General features: G+C 42.1%; 4 protein-coding genes across 5 annotated transcripts; 2 read left to right on the top strand and 2 right to left on the bottom strand.

Annotated features, from left to right (window-relative positions):
* Positions 1-138: 138 nt before the first annotated feature.
* Positions 139-3,121, bottom strand: Ugalt (UDP-galactose transporter). 2 transcript variants are annotated; one of them, XM_017153794.3, is made up of 3 exons: positions 2,877-3,121; positions 2,660-2,779; positions 139-1,352 (listed from the first exon to the last, which is right to left on the bottom strand). In XM_017153794.3, exons 1-3 carry the CDS (start codon positions 2,887-2,889, stop codon positions 421-423), a joined length of 1,065 nt encoding a protein of 354 aa, XP_017009283.2. In that variant the 5' UTR covers positions 2,890-3,121; the 3' UTR covers positions 139-420. The 2 variants fall into 2 exon arrangements, with proteins under 2 accessions (XP_017009283.2, XP_017009282.2); XM_017153793.3 differs by lacking the exon at positions 2,877-3,121 and having other exon boundaries at positions 2,660-2,828.
* Positions 3,122-3,859: 738 nt separating this feature from the next.
* Positions 3,860-5,900, top strand: eIF2Bbeta (eukaryotic translation initiation factor 2B subunit beta). Its single transcript, XM_017153831.3, has 5 exons — positions 3,860-4,054; positions 4,110-4,196; positions 4,249-4,705; positions 5,309-5,694; positions 5,752-5,900. Exons 1-5 carry the CDS (start codon positions 3,999-4,001, stop codon positions 5,822-5,824), a joined length of 1,059 nt encoding a protein of 352 aa, XP_017009320.1. The 5' UTR covers positions 3,860-3,998; the 3' UTR covers positions 5,825-5,900.
* On the bottom strand, positions 5,883-7,922 carry LOC108065712 (uncharacterized). The gene is made up of 2 exons (XM_017153833.3): positions 7,161-7,922; positions 5,883-6,719 (listed from the first exon to the last, which is right to left on the bottom strand). The coding sequence occupies exons 1-2, from the start codon at positions 7,548-7,550 to the stop codon at positions 6,192-6,194; spliced, it is 918 nt and encodes a 305-aa protein (XP_017009322.2). The 5' UTR covers positions 7,551-7,922; the 3' UTR covers positions 5,883-6,191.
* A 1,329-nt stretch (positions 7,923-9,251) lies between these two features.
* LOC108065725 (uncharacterized) lies at positions 9,252-13,943 on the top strand. The gene is made up of 3 exons (XM_017153859.3): positions 9,252-10,339; positions 11,610-12,191; positions 13,169-13,943. Exons 1-3 carry the CDS (start codon positions 9,584-9,586, stop codon positions 13,745-13,747), a joined length of 1,917 nt encoding a protein of 638 aa, XP_017009348.2. The 5' UTR covers positions 9,252-9,583; the 3' UTR covers positions 13,748-13,943.
* The last annotated feature ends 401 nt before the right edge of the window (positions 13,944-14,344 follow it).

Here is a 14,344-nt window from a genome sequence, read left to right as displayed (position 1 = left end):
CCATAAATGAAAATGAAAACAAGTAATTGCAACCTAAGCTCAGGTTCAAGTTGATATTTACAAACAAATAGGCAAAGCTGTCCAGCAAATGTTTTCGGTATTCCTTAGCCTTTGCAAAGTAACAACTAAAATGATATATAAAAATGTGAATCATTTTAATATCTATACTTCAGTTTAGCTAGTGAATACCCTAAGTATATTTAAATTACATAAATAATTAAGTATTCTTATCCTTCTCGTTTCCCTTACATTATAACTATCGTTTCCCAGGGGAAAGTGCTACGAATTGTCCAGACATTAATATCCACCCTAACATATATACACACACAACGTGGGGAATATCAAGAACATTGGATGCAGTCATCGAACGGCCGCCGAATTGTGGACAAATACTGTTGACAGGTCCAGATTCCTCCAGAGCTAGACGCGTGGCAGCAGTTTCTCCTCGTCGCCGCCAGGACCCTGCATATTCGACTTGGGCGTGGATCTGGCAGGATCATAGCCATACAGAAAGATCGAGGCGATGACCAGGCCGGCTCCGAAGCTGAACTGCAGCGTGAGATTGAAGTCAAAGATGTAGATGGAGGCCACGCACGAGATGATGATGGCCAGCGAGGTGGCGAAGCCCTTCAGTATGTTGTCCGCATACTTGACCACCACGGCCACGATCAGGCCACCGCCGGCCTGCAGCAGCACCAGATACCAGACGAACACGTCGTAGCCATGGAAGAATCCCTGGTCGAAGATCCGGCTGCCGTCGTTCACGAAGCAGGTGAGCAGGCCGAAGGGAATGCTCAGCAGACTCAGCTGCACATTCCGCATCCACACGGAGATCTCGGCGCCCTTGAGGATCTTCTCGAAGTAGATGCCCGCGAATCCGGAGAGGAAACAGGCGCCCAGGGCGGCCCACAGACCCAGCATCCTGTTCTGTTCGGGTGCTCCTCCCGAGGAGGCGGCCGTGGCCGAAGCTCCAGCGGCCGGACCACTCGATGGACCCACCGTTTGGGCCAACTGCACCAGGACAATGCCCATCACCAGGAGCAGCAGAGCACCCCACTGGGTGTTGAGCAGCTTGCGGCGCAGGATCACCACCGCAAACATGGCGGTGGTGAGGATCTTCAGCTGGTACGTCACCTGGTAGGTGGCCGCATCCAGATGCGAGGCGGACACATACAGCAGGTTGTTCTGGACGATGTAGACCAGCGAGGGCACGCACACCTTCAGCGTGTCCATGGGATTGGCGATGATGGTCTTGTGCAGCGAGCGGACGAACTTCTGGGCATCCTTGCCCTCCTCGTTGAAGACCAGGAACAGGCACGTGATCAGCTTGGCAAACTCGGCCATTAGCACGGCTGCAAAGTGGGGGTGATAAAGGCAATTAGTCATCAGTCAAATTTCGGAAGGTCATAAAGCCTGTGCCTATTAAAACGGTTCAACTACCTCCATTAAAATATAGTTTTCATTTTTTTTTTTTTGATTATCAAGCGAGTCTAATGAACCGAATAGTCTTTGAAACCATTAGTAGAGATATGCAGCTTATCTATGACCCCATTTTAAAGCGACATAAAGGCAAAATAAATAATAAAAATAGTAAACATATTTTTTAAAATATGTTTTAGTGTAAAGTTAATAACTACCAAATCTTTAAATTAAAAAAAAAAACCAAAAATTTAATATAGATCTAGATCTTATAATTTGAATTTTGAATTTATATGACTGAAACTGATCACAAATCTTTTATAAACTAAAATTTTTATGAGTTTTTAATAGATTCTTTAGACCTTGGAACACACTACATTAGAAATCCTAGACTATTTATTAAACCATTCTATGTATTAATTGTAAATTTCAAAAATCCTCAAAAACTGCATATAGATCTAGATCTTATAAAGCTATTGAATTTTCATGACTGAAATTGATCACAAATCTTTCAAGACCTGGAATTTTAAATGATTTTTTAATAGATTCTTTAGACCTTGGAACATATTACATTAGAAATCCTAGACTATTTATTAAACCATTCTATGTATTAATTGTCAATTGTAAATTTTACAAAATTCCAACAATTTAATCTAGAATTAGATCTTATAAAGGCTTTTTGTATCTACATCTTAAAAAGCCTTTAAATGTGTATGACTGAAACTGATCACAAATTTTTCAAAAACAGAAATTTTTAATAAGTTTTTAATAGAGTCTTCAGATCTTGGAAAATATATCATTAGAAATCCTAGTCTATTTAATAAACCATTCTATTTTTTATTTTAAAAAATTGTAAATTAGGAATTTCTGATCTAAAACTAAGAAATTCAAAAAACTTGAGATAAAAAACCAAACAAAAACAGAAAAATAAACCCCGGGGAATTGCGCCATTAGAAGAACCAAAGAAATTTTATCTAACTTTTAGGTGCCACATGCGGAAGTCGCTGCTTATCAGCTTCCTCGGCCGTTCCACATCTACCCGAACGGCCATTCCCCGCCTGCTGCTACTCCACCTCCTCCTCCTCGATTTCTTTAATTTTTTCTGCTGATGTTGCTGCTTGCGTGGACACCCCACGTTGAGGTTTCGTGTAAGTACCGGTTTGACCTGAGTTCTGAGTTCACCCGGTGGTGAGCTGGTGAACTGGTGAACATCCCCATGACCTGCTGGACTAGCACTCACCCGTGGAGCTGAGGAAGATGTCGCCTGGCCGGGTGCGGGCGTACCGCATGCTGAGGCCCAGGATCGCATTCTGCAGGGTCAGCGTCAGCAGGCTGATGTACTTCAGGGTATTGGCGTTCACTGGGCGATGGGAGTAGGAATAGGTGACGGGGGCGGGCAGGAGCGCCATGTCAGTATCGCTGGAGCAACGCCACTCGACTAAAGGCCAAGTACTCACTGTGTATATTCATGCTGCTCCGCTTCAAACTCCCTTGTTTTACTTTGCCCCAACGCAACAATAGAAACCGAAGGCAAACAAATGCCGCAGTTTGTTTTCGTGCACAAAGTGGTGTGGACTCAGTTTCTGGCCAAGATCAGTCTGCGGCGGGCCGTTCCGTTCGGCGGTTGGACGATTGGTTGGCCAGAAGAGCTGAAACAGAAAAGAAGACGACTCCACACCGCACCGGGCGACACGTAAACAATAATCTGAGCCCCGAAGCTTCTGCCAGCGGCGACTTTTTTATCGCCCTGGCCAGGGGCGTAGCCGGGATTTACTTCAGGGGGGTCGGCAGACCAATGAACCAGTCTAGTAAATCTAATTTCATTTAAACTAATTTAAGTGAAATGTTTATTATATATTTCATTTTCTAGGGGGCATCCTTCCCCCATTCCCTATCATTCTACGCCCATGCCCATAGCTGTTTTTTGTTGCTTTTGCGGCAGAGACCGGCTATTCGATAGCCACGATGTTGGCACTGCAGCGGGAAACATCGATGCATGCAAAAAAAAGCTAGAATTGTATGCAAAAAAAAGCTAGCATTTGAAAAGTGCATTAAAACAATTTGAAACTATAAGATACTATTGTTTATTCCGCCTACCGAAGCAACCAAATATCTTGTTTTCCAGTATCAATAAAAGTTGTTTTATTTTTTCACCGATCACCGGTTAAAGTCAGCTAGAATGGTTTTTATTTACTCAGTTGCTGCTACACATACGTCACAACAAGCAGTAGGCGAAGGCCATTGAAATAATCGTAGAAAAACAAATAAAGCCAGAGAAACCGGGAATTTGTTTCCTGTTTGATGTTTCATATCTAAGAAACCTTAATATTTATATTTATAGAAACTAAACACAGTCAATTTGGGTGTTTTGGCCATTTTTATTTGTTTAGCTTTTTTCTATTTGCACAGAACAGCTGACTGTGATCGAAACTGGGCTGCTCATCACTAGCGCGTGCTTTCGCCTGCTCGTTTATCGATAACCGAGTTCCGTGTGGCGATTTCGTTAGCATATTTACAGGTAAATACAGGTAACTTGTTGGGCAATTGTGAAACTCAGAGACTCAGAGATCCAGGACAGGATGCGGGAACAGCCACTGAAGGAGGTCACCCAGCTGATCCACGCCATCAAAGTGGGGTAAGTGGCGACGCTTGGCAGGCATTCGGTTACTAATGTGGGCAATCTCCTGCAGGATGGTGGAGGGATCCTACAACATAACCAACAAGACGCTGGACATCTTCAAGTACATCATCATGAGCAAGAGCTGGCAGAACGCAGAGTAAGTAGAGTCCCGCCTGCAAGGATTCCACATTAACTGGTATTCCTTCCAGTGCCCTCATGCAGATTGTGCGCGGCCAGTGCAAAATCCTGCAGGCCGCTCTGCCCCAGGAGACAGTCACCTCGAACATCGCCCGCCGGATCCTGAAGCTGACCCGCGAGGAGTTCGACCTGCTGCACGCCAAGGTGCAGCACTTCGCCGACGACTCGCAGGCCTCGCTGTCGCTCCACAAACTGGTCACCCAGACGAGCGAGAGCAACGTGAGCGTGGACTACTCGGTGCCGCAGCAGGGACTGCGGGAGGCCCTGCTCGACCATCTGCAGGAGGTGGAGACGGAGCTGGAGACCAGCTCGGAGAACATTTGCGTGCAGGCCGAGGAGCATGTCCACTCGTCGGAGATCATTTTGACCCTGGGACACTCGCGCAGCGTCGAGAACTTCCTCAAGCGGGCGATCAAGAAGCGCCAGTTCCTCACCATCATCGTGGCCGAGTGTGCGCCGGCATGTCGGGTGAGTAGGGAGTCCTAATCAAGTGGGTTTATCCATTTTTCTTACCAAAAAAAATCATGCACTTAGAAGAGTCCTAAAATTTTTTTAAATGCACCATTTTTTTGTTTAGCCATTGTAGTTTAAAAATCCGTAATGATTTTTATTTATTTGATTTTTATAATAAAACTAAAAAAATAACTGTTATTTGTTGATTTAAAAAAAAATTAAATAATTTTAAAAAACATGCTAACCGTGTTTTATATAACCTACTAAAAATCTTAAAAAAAAGCCAACCGTGCATATTGTATAACTATATTTTTTTTAAATTTGTTTTTCCCACAAAATCGCCATAAATTAAGTTTGAGTTTTATTTTTGATCACGACGAATAACTGTTATTTGTCAACTTTAATTATAAAACTCAAAAAATAACAGTTATTCTGCGAGTTTTACTTTACGAATCCGAAAATAACCGTTAAAATGTGTTAAAATAACTATTAAAAATAACTGTTATTCTTTAAATTTTACTTTACGAATCCGAAAATAACTGTTAAAATGTGATTTTTAACATAAAACTCATAACAGTTACGGTCCCTGATATAATCATTACCTTTTTCTCATTGCAGGGTCACAATTTGGCCGCTAGCTTGGCGGGTGAGAAGAATGTGGAGATCGTCGTGATCCCGGATGCGGCCATCTTTGCCATGATGTCGCGCGTCAACAAGGTAATCATAGGGACGCACAGTGTCCTCGCGAACGGAGGACTGAGGGCCGCCTGCGGAGCCTACACGGTGGCCCTGGCCGCCAAGCACTACTCCGTGCCGGTCATCGTGCTGGCGCCCATGTACAAGCTGTCCCCGCTGCATCTGTGCGAGCAGGACGCCTTCAATATGGTCGGCTGTGCGGAGGATGTGATACCCTACGACTCGATTCCCGCCCGCGAGGCCAAGGTCTACAGTCCCATGTTCGATTATGTGCCACCGGAACTGGTCACGCTTTTCATATCCAACACGTACGTAGATATATTTTTCCTTCTTTCTATTGTAATGTTAATGACATTTCCATTTAGCGGTGGCCACGCCCCCTCCTATGTGTACCGCCTACTCACGGAACTGTATCATCCCGAAGATCTGGAGATTTGAAATCGTGTTTGTCTCGTTATTTTTACAGAAATCGACTAATAAAGGCTGACCCTCAAAATCCTTAGAAGCAATTAAAGTTCATTTACTTCGGTAGTAAACATTTATAAACTCGTTTCTAAATTCGCCTTATTTGCATTCGAAAGTAAATGCCTATTTTACAAAACAACAGTGGTTACAAATAAGTAGTTTTTTTGTTTAACAACATTGAATAGGCTTTTAGTTTTACCCAAAGGCCATAACAAACAATCTAACATTGCGGTGGATCGGTTTTCTTTTGAGGAATGCAATATTTTCCACTCTTGCGATTTTATAGTTTCTTTCAGGTAGCTCTTTTCTTTTGATTTTCCTGCTTTGTAGGATCTTGAATCTATTTTTTAATATTTTCCAGCAGCTGCGTAAAGTCCGCCAAGCTATCGGCATAGTAATCCGGCTGGGCCTCCACCGGGGCATTCAGCATGTCTTCCTTGGTCAGGCAGCCACTGAGGACGAGCAGCGACTGGAAGCCGCAGGCCTTGCCGAACTGCACGTCCTGCACCAGAGTGTCGCCAATGAAGATGCAGCGCTTGGGCTCCCGGATCTCGAACATTTCGTTAAACATCTCGCCCAGAATGGGCGAAGGTTTGCCCAGGAACGTCGCCTCCCGCTGCGTGTAACGCTTGACATGCTCCAGGAAGTCAAAGAACCCGGCCACATTGAGATTCTCCGCCAGCGGCATAATGACATCGCTGCCCCCGGCTATCAACTGGCAGTCCTCGTTCTCCTGCAGATGCCTAATGGCCTTGGCCAGCTCCACATACGAGAGATCCAGGTGGATGTCGAAGAGCACTGCTCCCACGGGCTTGTCAATCGCCAGGTGATCCACCAGCGAGGCGGCGGTGAGGTGCTCCTTGACTTGCTGGAAGGAAGTGAGGTCACTTTAGGTATTCAATTACATAAGGCAATCAATTTTGTAAGCAAGTAAAGTGCATTTTAACTATCCCATTTATGAAACCAGATATTAAAGGTGTCAATACCTTAATTAAATTGACTATATAGCCTTTACAAATAGCTTTTAAATTTACTAAAATTATAAAGCTGTTGGAAATGAGGTATTTAATTACATAAGGCAATCAATGTAAGCAAATAAAGTGCATTTTAACTATTTTTTAACTAATATTGAACTTCATGAAATCAGATATTACTTTATTTAAATTGACTATATAGCCTTTACAAATAGCTTTTAAATTTACTAAAATTATAGAGCTCTTAGAAATCAAGATATTTAAAATGCATTGCCTTTTAGTAAGCTCCTTTAAATATTTTTCTTGCCTGTAACTTATAACCAATTTTCTCTTACCAGCGACTCGAACTCGATGTTGTGCTTACGCAACGTTTCATTGGCCTCCAGGGACATCAGGGAGTAGACCCGCTGCCCCGGCTTGTTCTTCTTCAGGTACCGCACAATGGTCTTTACCGGATGGACGATGTCCTCCTCCTGGACATTCCTGGCGCCTATATGCCGAAACTTCTCCATGTAACCCTCCTCGGAACGGAAGCTGTTGTTGGACACGAACTTGATTTGCTTGCCGGCCGCCTTGAGGGCATTGACGGCCGGTCCGGTGTTGGGAATCCAGCCCACCAGGAGCCAGACGACGCCATCGCAGTCGCTGATCACCAGGTCAAAGGAATCGATGAACTGGCGCTGCTCCTCCAGGCTGAGCTTCAGAATGTGACGTGGTGGCGACATGGATATCGGCGGCTATATGGGGCTATATATGAACGGATGCTGGTTGCGCGCGCACGGGAATTCAACAGCCGACTGACTGCCTTCGCCGGCATTTAACCTTCAATGTCAACGCATTGACATTGTTCCCCCGATTCCGCGGCCACTGAAAATTGTATATGTACCTATATGTTAAGTATCTTTTATTACACGATTTAGCTAACCGAGCCGAGTGGCCCGTCCGATAAGATTTCTTATGTAAATAGATGCCTCTTCTGTGTGGGAAGCGGCATGAAAGACGCGTGCTTTGTCTATTTCCTAGTCTTATCTTCCGCTAAATAATGAAAACAATCCGAAAAATAACTCCTTAGCTTCCTAGTTAACGGGTATTTGTCAACAAGCATAAAAGTGATTTTCCAAATTTTATCTAAAAGATTATTTTATGGGATTTTCAATGTCTATTTGGAATTTATATCCAAAGCGGTATTCTACTTTTTCAAACTTTGGTTTGAACTTAACAGAACTTTCAATAGAACGTTATGTGGTTCGATATGTCACACAAAAAGGGTATCGATTTTGAAGATAATTAAGAATATGATGGCAAAATGATAAAAACAAAGATAAGTTGTCTGGTTTACCGTTAAGTAAATATTTGTGTTGGGTATAACAAGACTAGTCTTATCTAATCTTCAAAAAAAGTTGTTTGATTTAAAGGAACTAGTTCAATTTGAATATGCACTTAAATCTATCGAATTTAAAATATTTGTTATAATATAAAAGCATTTATGAACTAAACAAAAATAAATACAAACATAAAATGATGGAAGCTCAGAATTATTTTACGGTTTCGATAAAAACTAATTTAAAATTTTGAATTATTTTATGGATTTAATGAAAACGAATTTAATATGAATTTACATTTATATAAGGTAGTGGTAATGTCTTCTCTTTATCATTTAATGTTAATTCCATTTCACTAAAAATTCCATTAATTTTAAAACCCATTCGATTGAAGGCGATTGACAGGATTATTGATCGGTGCAACGGCCTTTTGTTTACATGTTGTTGCTTGTTGCTCTTTGTTGTTCTGTCCAAGCTTATAACTATTACATGCACAAACATGTACAGTAAAGAATCGAAAGGGCTAATATTTATTAACTGATAACTTTTTCAATTTAAATTTTACAAAAAAATTTTTATAAACACTAGAAAGATTACTTAACGTGTTTCTCTTTGAAAAATTGGAACAAAAAGTAAAAACTGTAACTGCTTCCTTAAATTGTAGATTTAATATTTTGATGTTTCAAATTTTGTGTATACAATAATACATACATACACACCAAAAAATTATTTGCCCTGAATTTTAGAAATTTGTTTCACTGATGATTTTTTTCTATATTTCAAGTAAATGTTATATATTTACTAAATTTGGATTAATGAGATTATAATTTTCTTTACCAGTAGATCATTCTTTTTATTTAAAGAAAAAAATCGCAAATGAAGCAAATTTCTATAATTCAGGGCGAATATTTTTTTAGCAACTGGTTCGTCTCACTGGTATCCACTGTACTGTGCCCTAGACCCTCGCCACACGTCAACACCTTGACATTGATTGCTGCGGCATTTGGCCAACGGAAATGAAGTGAGGAGAAGGGTAGCAGAATGGAATGGAAGAGCAACTAAAACAGGGGAAACCGCAAATGGCCAATAATTCAAATTCAAATGCAACATTTCAATTGTTGGTGTCCGGAAGACACTCGCTTCCGCGGCGGAGAAGGCGCAAGAACAGGCCAACGGGGCGTGCACTTGATATGTGGGTTCGGTTCTAGTTTCCACATCGTATATGTATCACACATCACAAGTCGAAATCGATAGCTGGCCCGGCAGCTAGTTTAGTTAGGCGTCTCCCTGATAAGATAGGGGAGTACGAGTGGCGAACGCTCGCGGAGAATTCCGCCAGAAGAAAAGCACATTCTGCCCCCTGAGCTTGGAGCAACTGTTCCCGGCGGTTATACAACCAACAGACCACTAAACCTCGACAAGAAAAATTCTGGAAAATGTCTGCGCTGGCCAATGGAGGACACGAGGAGGATCTGAAAATTCTGGGTCAGCTGAAGAGCATCGAGCAGATCAACGAGCAGCGCCGGATATTCCTCAACAGCACGATCAACGAGGAGGCTTCGGAGGAATCAAATGGGGCTGCAGTTCAGGAGGCGGAACTGGAGAAGGATCTGAAGGAGTTGGAGGAACTGGAGCCGAAGAAGGTAGCCGAGGATCAGAAGAAAGTTGCAGAGGCGAGCCCGAAAAAGGAGCAGGAGCCGGAGGTTCCCGAAAAAACGGAGCAGCCCAAGGTTCAGCCTCCAAACACGCTCAGCCTGAATGTGAAATACGCCACCCTACCAAGTCCCAATGTGGTCACCCTGCGATCCCCACTGTCGCCGCCACCCAAGCCACCCATGTTGGGTCGCACCAGGAGCATAGGTGCCGGCGATGGCAAGAGTCCCGTGAGCAACGGCAACGGCAACGGAACTCTCTCGCCGGACAACACCCTGATCCGCCAGAGCTTTCCCGAGGGCGTGCTTACCGGGAACAGCAAAAACCAAGCCAAGTCGCCAGTGAGTCCAACTCCCACTCCAGTTGGGAGTGAGGAACCACCGGCCACCGTCTCCGCCCGCCACTACGAGGGACTGATCGAGGAGCTGAGGTGTCCCGGCTGCGCCGGCGCCATGAAGGCACCCATCCTCCTCTGCAAGAGCGGGCACAGTGTCTGCGAGCAGTGCACCCGCATTCTGCTCATGTGCCCACTGTGCAAGGTAAAAATTGACGTCAGCTCAGCTCCAAGTTTGGTTATCAATATCAATATCATAGCCCCATCCATATTTCTCTTATCTAGTGACGTGCAAATATAGGTAGAAACTGGTGTAGAAGTTAGACGCAGGACAGAGTGATCTCCAGTGGCGATTACTTTTATTACCTTACCGAGGGTGTTCTAATCAATTCTCAAGAGGACCCACTCACTATCTGCACTATAAACTAGTATAAATATAGCTCGTCCGAATGTCACTACTTTCCATAGTATCTGGGTTTTTGCAATCGCAATGCAGATATAACATTCTTGTATAAGATATTTATTGCTTATTATTAATCTATTAACTATAATAGACTAGGTAGATATATTTAAATATCATATTTTATTTAGTTTATTTTATTACGGAATCTTAAACTTTCTATAATATATATATTTGTTTGCTAACCAACTCGCTAAGTATACTATCGCTAGAGGCAGATAAAGTCAAAACAGCTTAGACTTGAGTAATGTTTCTATATAAGTTCTCCAAGAACTTTTATCACAGTCAAATTTCTGAAATAAGTACCGAGTACAGTTATTGATCTTGATATTATGATATTAATATATTATGATATTATTAATATTATTAATGTAGAAAGCATTTCTATATGCTTTGATATTATGATATGATATTATTAATGAAGAACATACATTACAGCATATAGAAAATTTTGATATTATGATATGATATTATTAATGTAGAACATACATTACAGCATCTAGAAAATTTTGATAGTATGATATAATATTATAAATTTAAAACATACGTTACAGCATATAGAACATTTTTATAGTATGATATGATATTATTAATGTAGAACATACGTTACAGCATATAGAAAATTTTGATATTATGATATGATATTATTAATGTAGAACATACGTTACAGCATATAGAAAATTTTAATATTATGATATGATATTACTAATGTAGAACATATATTACAGCATATAGAAAATGTCGATATTATGATATGATATTATTAATGGAGAACATACATTACAGCATATAGAAAATTTTAATATTATGATATGATATTACTAAGGTAGAACATATATTACAGCATATAGAAAATTTTGATATTATGATATAATATTATTAATGTAAAACATACGTTACAGCATATAGAAAATTTTGATAGTATGATATGGTATTATATGTAGAACATGCATCTATGAGTCGCCTTTAGTTTTAATAATAGTTAATACCTTAATAACGACAAAATATCCCCTAGGAACCCTTCACCAACTCCCGATCCCTGACCGTGGAGGCTCTCTGTGCCAAGGCGCACTTCCGGTGCGGACACGCCTCCGGCGGCTGCCAGGTGCGGATGCCGGTGGTCCTGCTGCCCTGGCACGAACAGCAGTGCATGTACAAGCCGATGAAGTGCTTCATGGGCCGCGTGTGGGGCGACTGCCGCTGGCAGGGACGCGAGGTGCAGTGGAAGGAGCACCTGGAGGAGAACCACGGCGACCGACTCTTCCGCTCGAGCAGCGCGGACCTGGAGTGGAACCTGGCCGCGCGGCGGAAACCGCTGACCGGCTACTACGTCTTCCAGGCCCACGACGAGATGTTCAACTTCTACGAGATCCACGACAAGCAGCGCATCCTCTTCACCATGACCTGCACCTCCAATCGGCGGGACAGCAAGTACAACTACGCCTACGAGGTGACCGTGCTCCAGCCGGACAACGAGGCGCTCTCCATGACCCAGAAGTTCCCCGTGCACAGCGAGTACGACAAGGACATCCTGATGGAGGGCACCTGTGTCAGCATTCCGCTGGCGGAGCTCAATCGCTTCCTGGACCAAGATAGGGTGAGTTCTAAATGAGTATGGGGGTTAAGTATTCCTTATTAAAACATACATAGAAATGAAATATTACAACCGCATTGGGGAATAAACCCCATTTTTTCTTTGACCACTTTTCAAAGTTTTTTTGTTACCGGTTTTGAACCAGTATGTTTTAACTACAGTACTTTGTTTAAATTTTTAACTTTACTTTAAAGAACACTACTAAACTCGTCCAAAACAAAAAACTTCATATGTAACAAAATTTCTTGACTTTGTTTTTGTTTTGACCGACTTTTTGTTAAAATCCTTTTTTTTTTAATTTTATTTTTATGTAGGTAATAAAAACGAAAAAAAACTTAAAAAGTAATTATTTATTTTGGATCTTTTTGAAGACCGATTTCTTGTCCTCTCATAAACCTTTTACCTTTTTCTGTAGGGTTATTCTATTTTTGACAAATCCACCCAAAATGCTTTCCCAAGTCAGTAAAATAAATTGCACCTATAAGTGCCAGATAAGGTTCGATAATTTATTCCAGCTAAAAAAAGATAAGGAAATTCGGGGAACACTGGTCTTGAACACCACTCTCAGGGAACTAACAAACTAGCTTTATGAAATAAAAAAAACCTATCTTAAAATTTACTTTGAGAATTTTAAAACATTTATGTATAATTAAACTAAGAAATTCAAGTTCAAAAAAATTCAAAAACGCAAAAAAGTTTAAAGCAACGACTAACGATCCCAAAAATGTAATTTAATTTAAACCAATGTTTTTTTTTATACAAATTTATGGGTATCTTTTTATTGTTAGTTAAGATTTATTTAGGAAGTATCCGCTAAAAGACCGGTATATGATTGTCTTGCGTTCGGAAGGAATTTTTAATTTGCTATAAATCTCTTAGCAATTAGATGGTAAAATATTTGCTAGAAACGGGTTTCTTTTGAGAATTTTCATTTCCAACTATTCCAACTTTAAATTCACTAATTTCCCCTGTCATTCCAGGTCCTCCACTACCGCGTGAGCGTGCTGGCGGTCAAGTCGCCGCGACGAGCGAAACCTCCTCGCCAGAGTCTTCCCCCCGTGGACCTCGAGCAGACCTCGAATGGAGGAGTCAACGGAAAGAGCGTGCCCACCAGCATGATCATTACGCGCACCTACAAGGAGGCCATCGGCGAGGTGGCTGCCGCTGCCGACAACTCCAAGGCGGAGGTGGCCACTCCGGACTCGGAGGAGGATGCGGTGGCCGCTGGCAGTGGTGGTAGCGATGGAACCGGTGGCCTGGAGCTCGAGCGCAAGTGGGGCACACCGCAGCTGCACTTCAATCGGAAATATCTGCGGAACACTCTGAACGACTCCACGCCTCTGGAGGATGAACTGCGTCCGCTGGCTGCGGATCTGCGCAACGGACATGGCGACGACAAGCTCTCGCAGTGCAGCAATAGCACGAGCTACACGAAAAAGGTCTCCGATTCGCTGCGAAGGAGTTTCCGGGCCCTCAAGGCGGATATCGTGGAGATGCGGCCGTTCAAGAAGCCAGTCAAGGCAGGATCCTCCTCTCCGGTCCAGGCCAACGGCAACTAGTGATTCCATGTGCGCTTTTCCTTTTTTTTGTTTTGTGTCGTTAAAATACATAATTTTTAACACTTCAGTTGAAAGCATGTAAATATAGCAAATTATTTAAATCTATTGAAAGATGTAACAAATTCATAACGAAAATATATTAAAATATATCTATATAATTATACCCGTTACTCGTACAGTAAAAGGGTACATAGTATTCGTGCAAAAGTATGTAACAGGGAAAAGGAATCGTTTCCGACCCTATAAAGTATGATCAGGGTCACTAGCCGAGTCGATATAGCCATGTCCGTCTGTCTGTTCGTCCGTATGAACGCTGAGATCTCGGAAACTACCAAAGCTGGAAGGTTAAGATTTTCCACACATATTCTTGGGCTTCCTACGCACCGCAAGTTTATTTCAGCCGAGCGCCACGCCCCCTCTAACGCCCACAATCGCCCACTAACGATTTTAAAATGTGTCTGGCGCCCAAACCTTTAAAGATTTCTGAGAAGTATAAATGCAATTTTGTTGAGTATACTACATATCGAAATGTAGAAGACATTTTTTTAAACGGACAATTCATTAAAAAGATATACGCAATCAAAAAAAGTTTATGTA

This window comes from Drosophila takahashii, chromosome X (assembly GCF_030179915.1).
Source record: "Drosophila takahashii strain IR98-3 E-12201 chromosome X, DtakHiC1v2, whole genome shotgun sequence".
Taxonomy (NCBI): Eukaryota; Metazoa; Arthropoda; class Insecta; order Diptera; family Drosophilidae; genus Drosophila; species Drosophila takahashii.
This window is presented reverse-complemented; position numbering and strand designations above follow the sequence as displayed.

Coding starts and splice junctions, on each gene's coding strand:
- Ugalt (XM_017153793.3), bottom strand. CDS start 2,828: ATGGCGCTCCTGCCCGCCCCCGTCACCTATTCCTACTCCCATCGCCCA. Junction 1,353..2,659: donor CATCTTCCTCAGCTCCACGG/GTGAGTGCTAGT, acceptor CCCACTTTGCAG/CCGTGCTAATGGCCGAGTTT.
- eIF2Bbeta (XM_017153831.3), top strand. CDS start 3,999: ATGCGGGAACAGCCACTGAAGGAGGTCACCCAGCTGATCCACGCCATC. Junction 4,706..5,308: donor AGTGTGCGCCGGCATGTCGG/GTGAGTAGGGAG, acceptor TTCTCATTGCAG/GGTCACAATTTGGCCGCTAG. Junction 5,695..5,751: donor ACGCTTTTCATATCCAACAC/GTACGTAGATAT, acceptor ATTTCCATTTAG/CGGTGGCCACGCCCCCTCCT.
- LOC108065712 (XM_017153833.3), bottom strand. CDS start 7,550: ATGTCGCCACCACGTCACATTCTGAAGCTCAGCCTGGAGGAGCAGCGC. Junction 6,720..7,160: donor ACATCGAGTTCGAGTCGCTG/GTAAGAGAAAAT, acceptor ACTTCCTTCCAG/CAAGTCAAGGAGCACCTCAC.
- LOC108065725 (XM_017153859.3), top strand. CDS start 9,584: ATGTCTGCGCTGGCCAATGGAGGACACGAGGAGGATCTGAAAATTCTG. Junction 10,340..11,609: donor TCATGTGCCCACTGTGCAAG/GTAAAAATTGAC, acceptor AATATCCCCTAG/GAACCCTTCACCAACTCCCG. Junction 12,192..13,168: donor GCTTCCTGGACCAAGATAGG/GTGAGTTCTAAA, acceptor CTGTCATTCCAG/GTCCTCCACTACCGCGTGAG.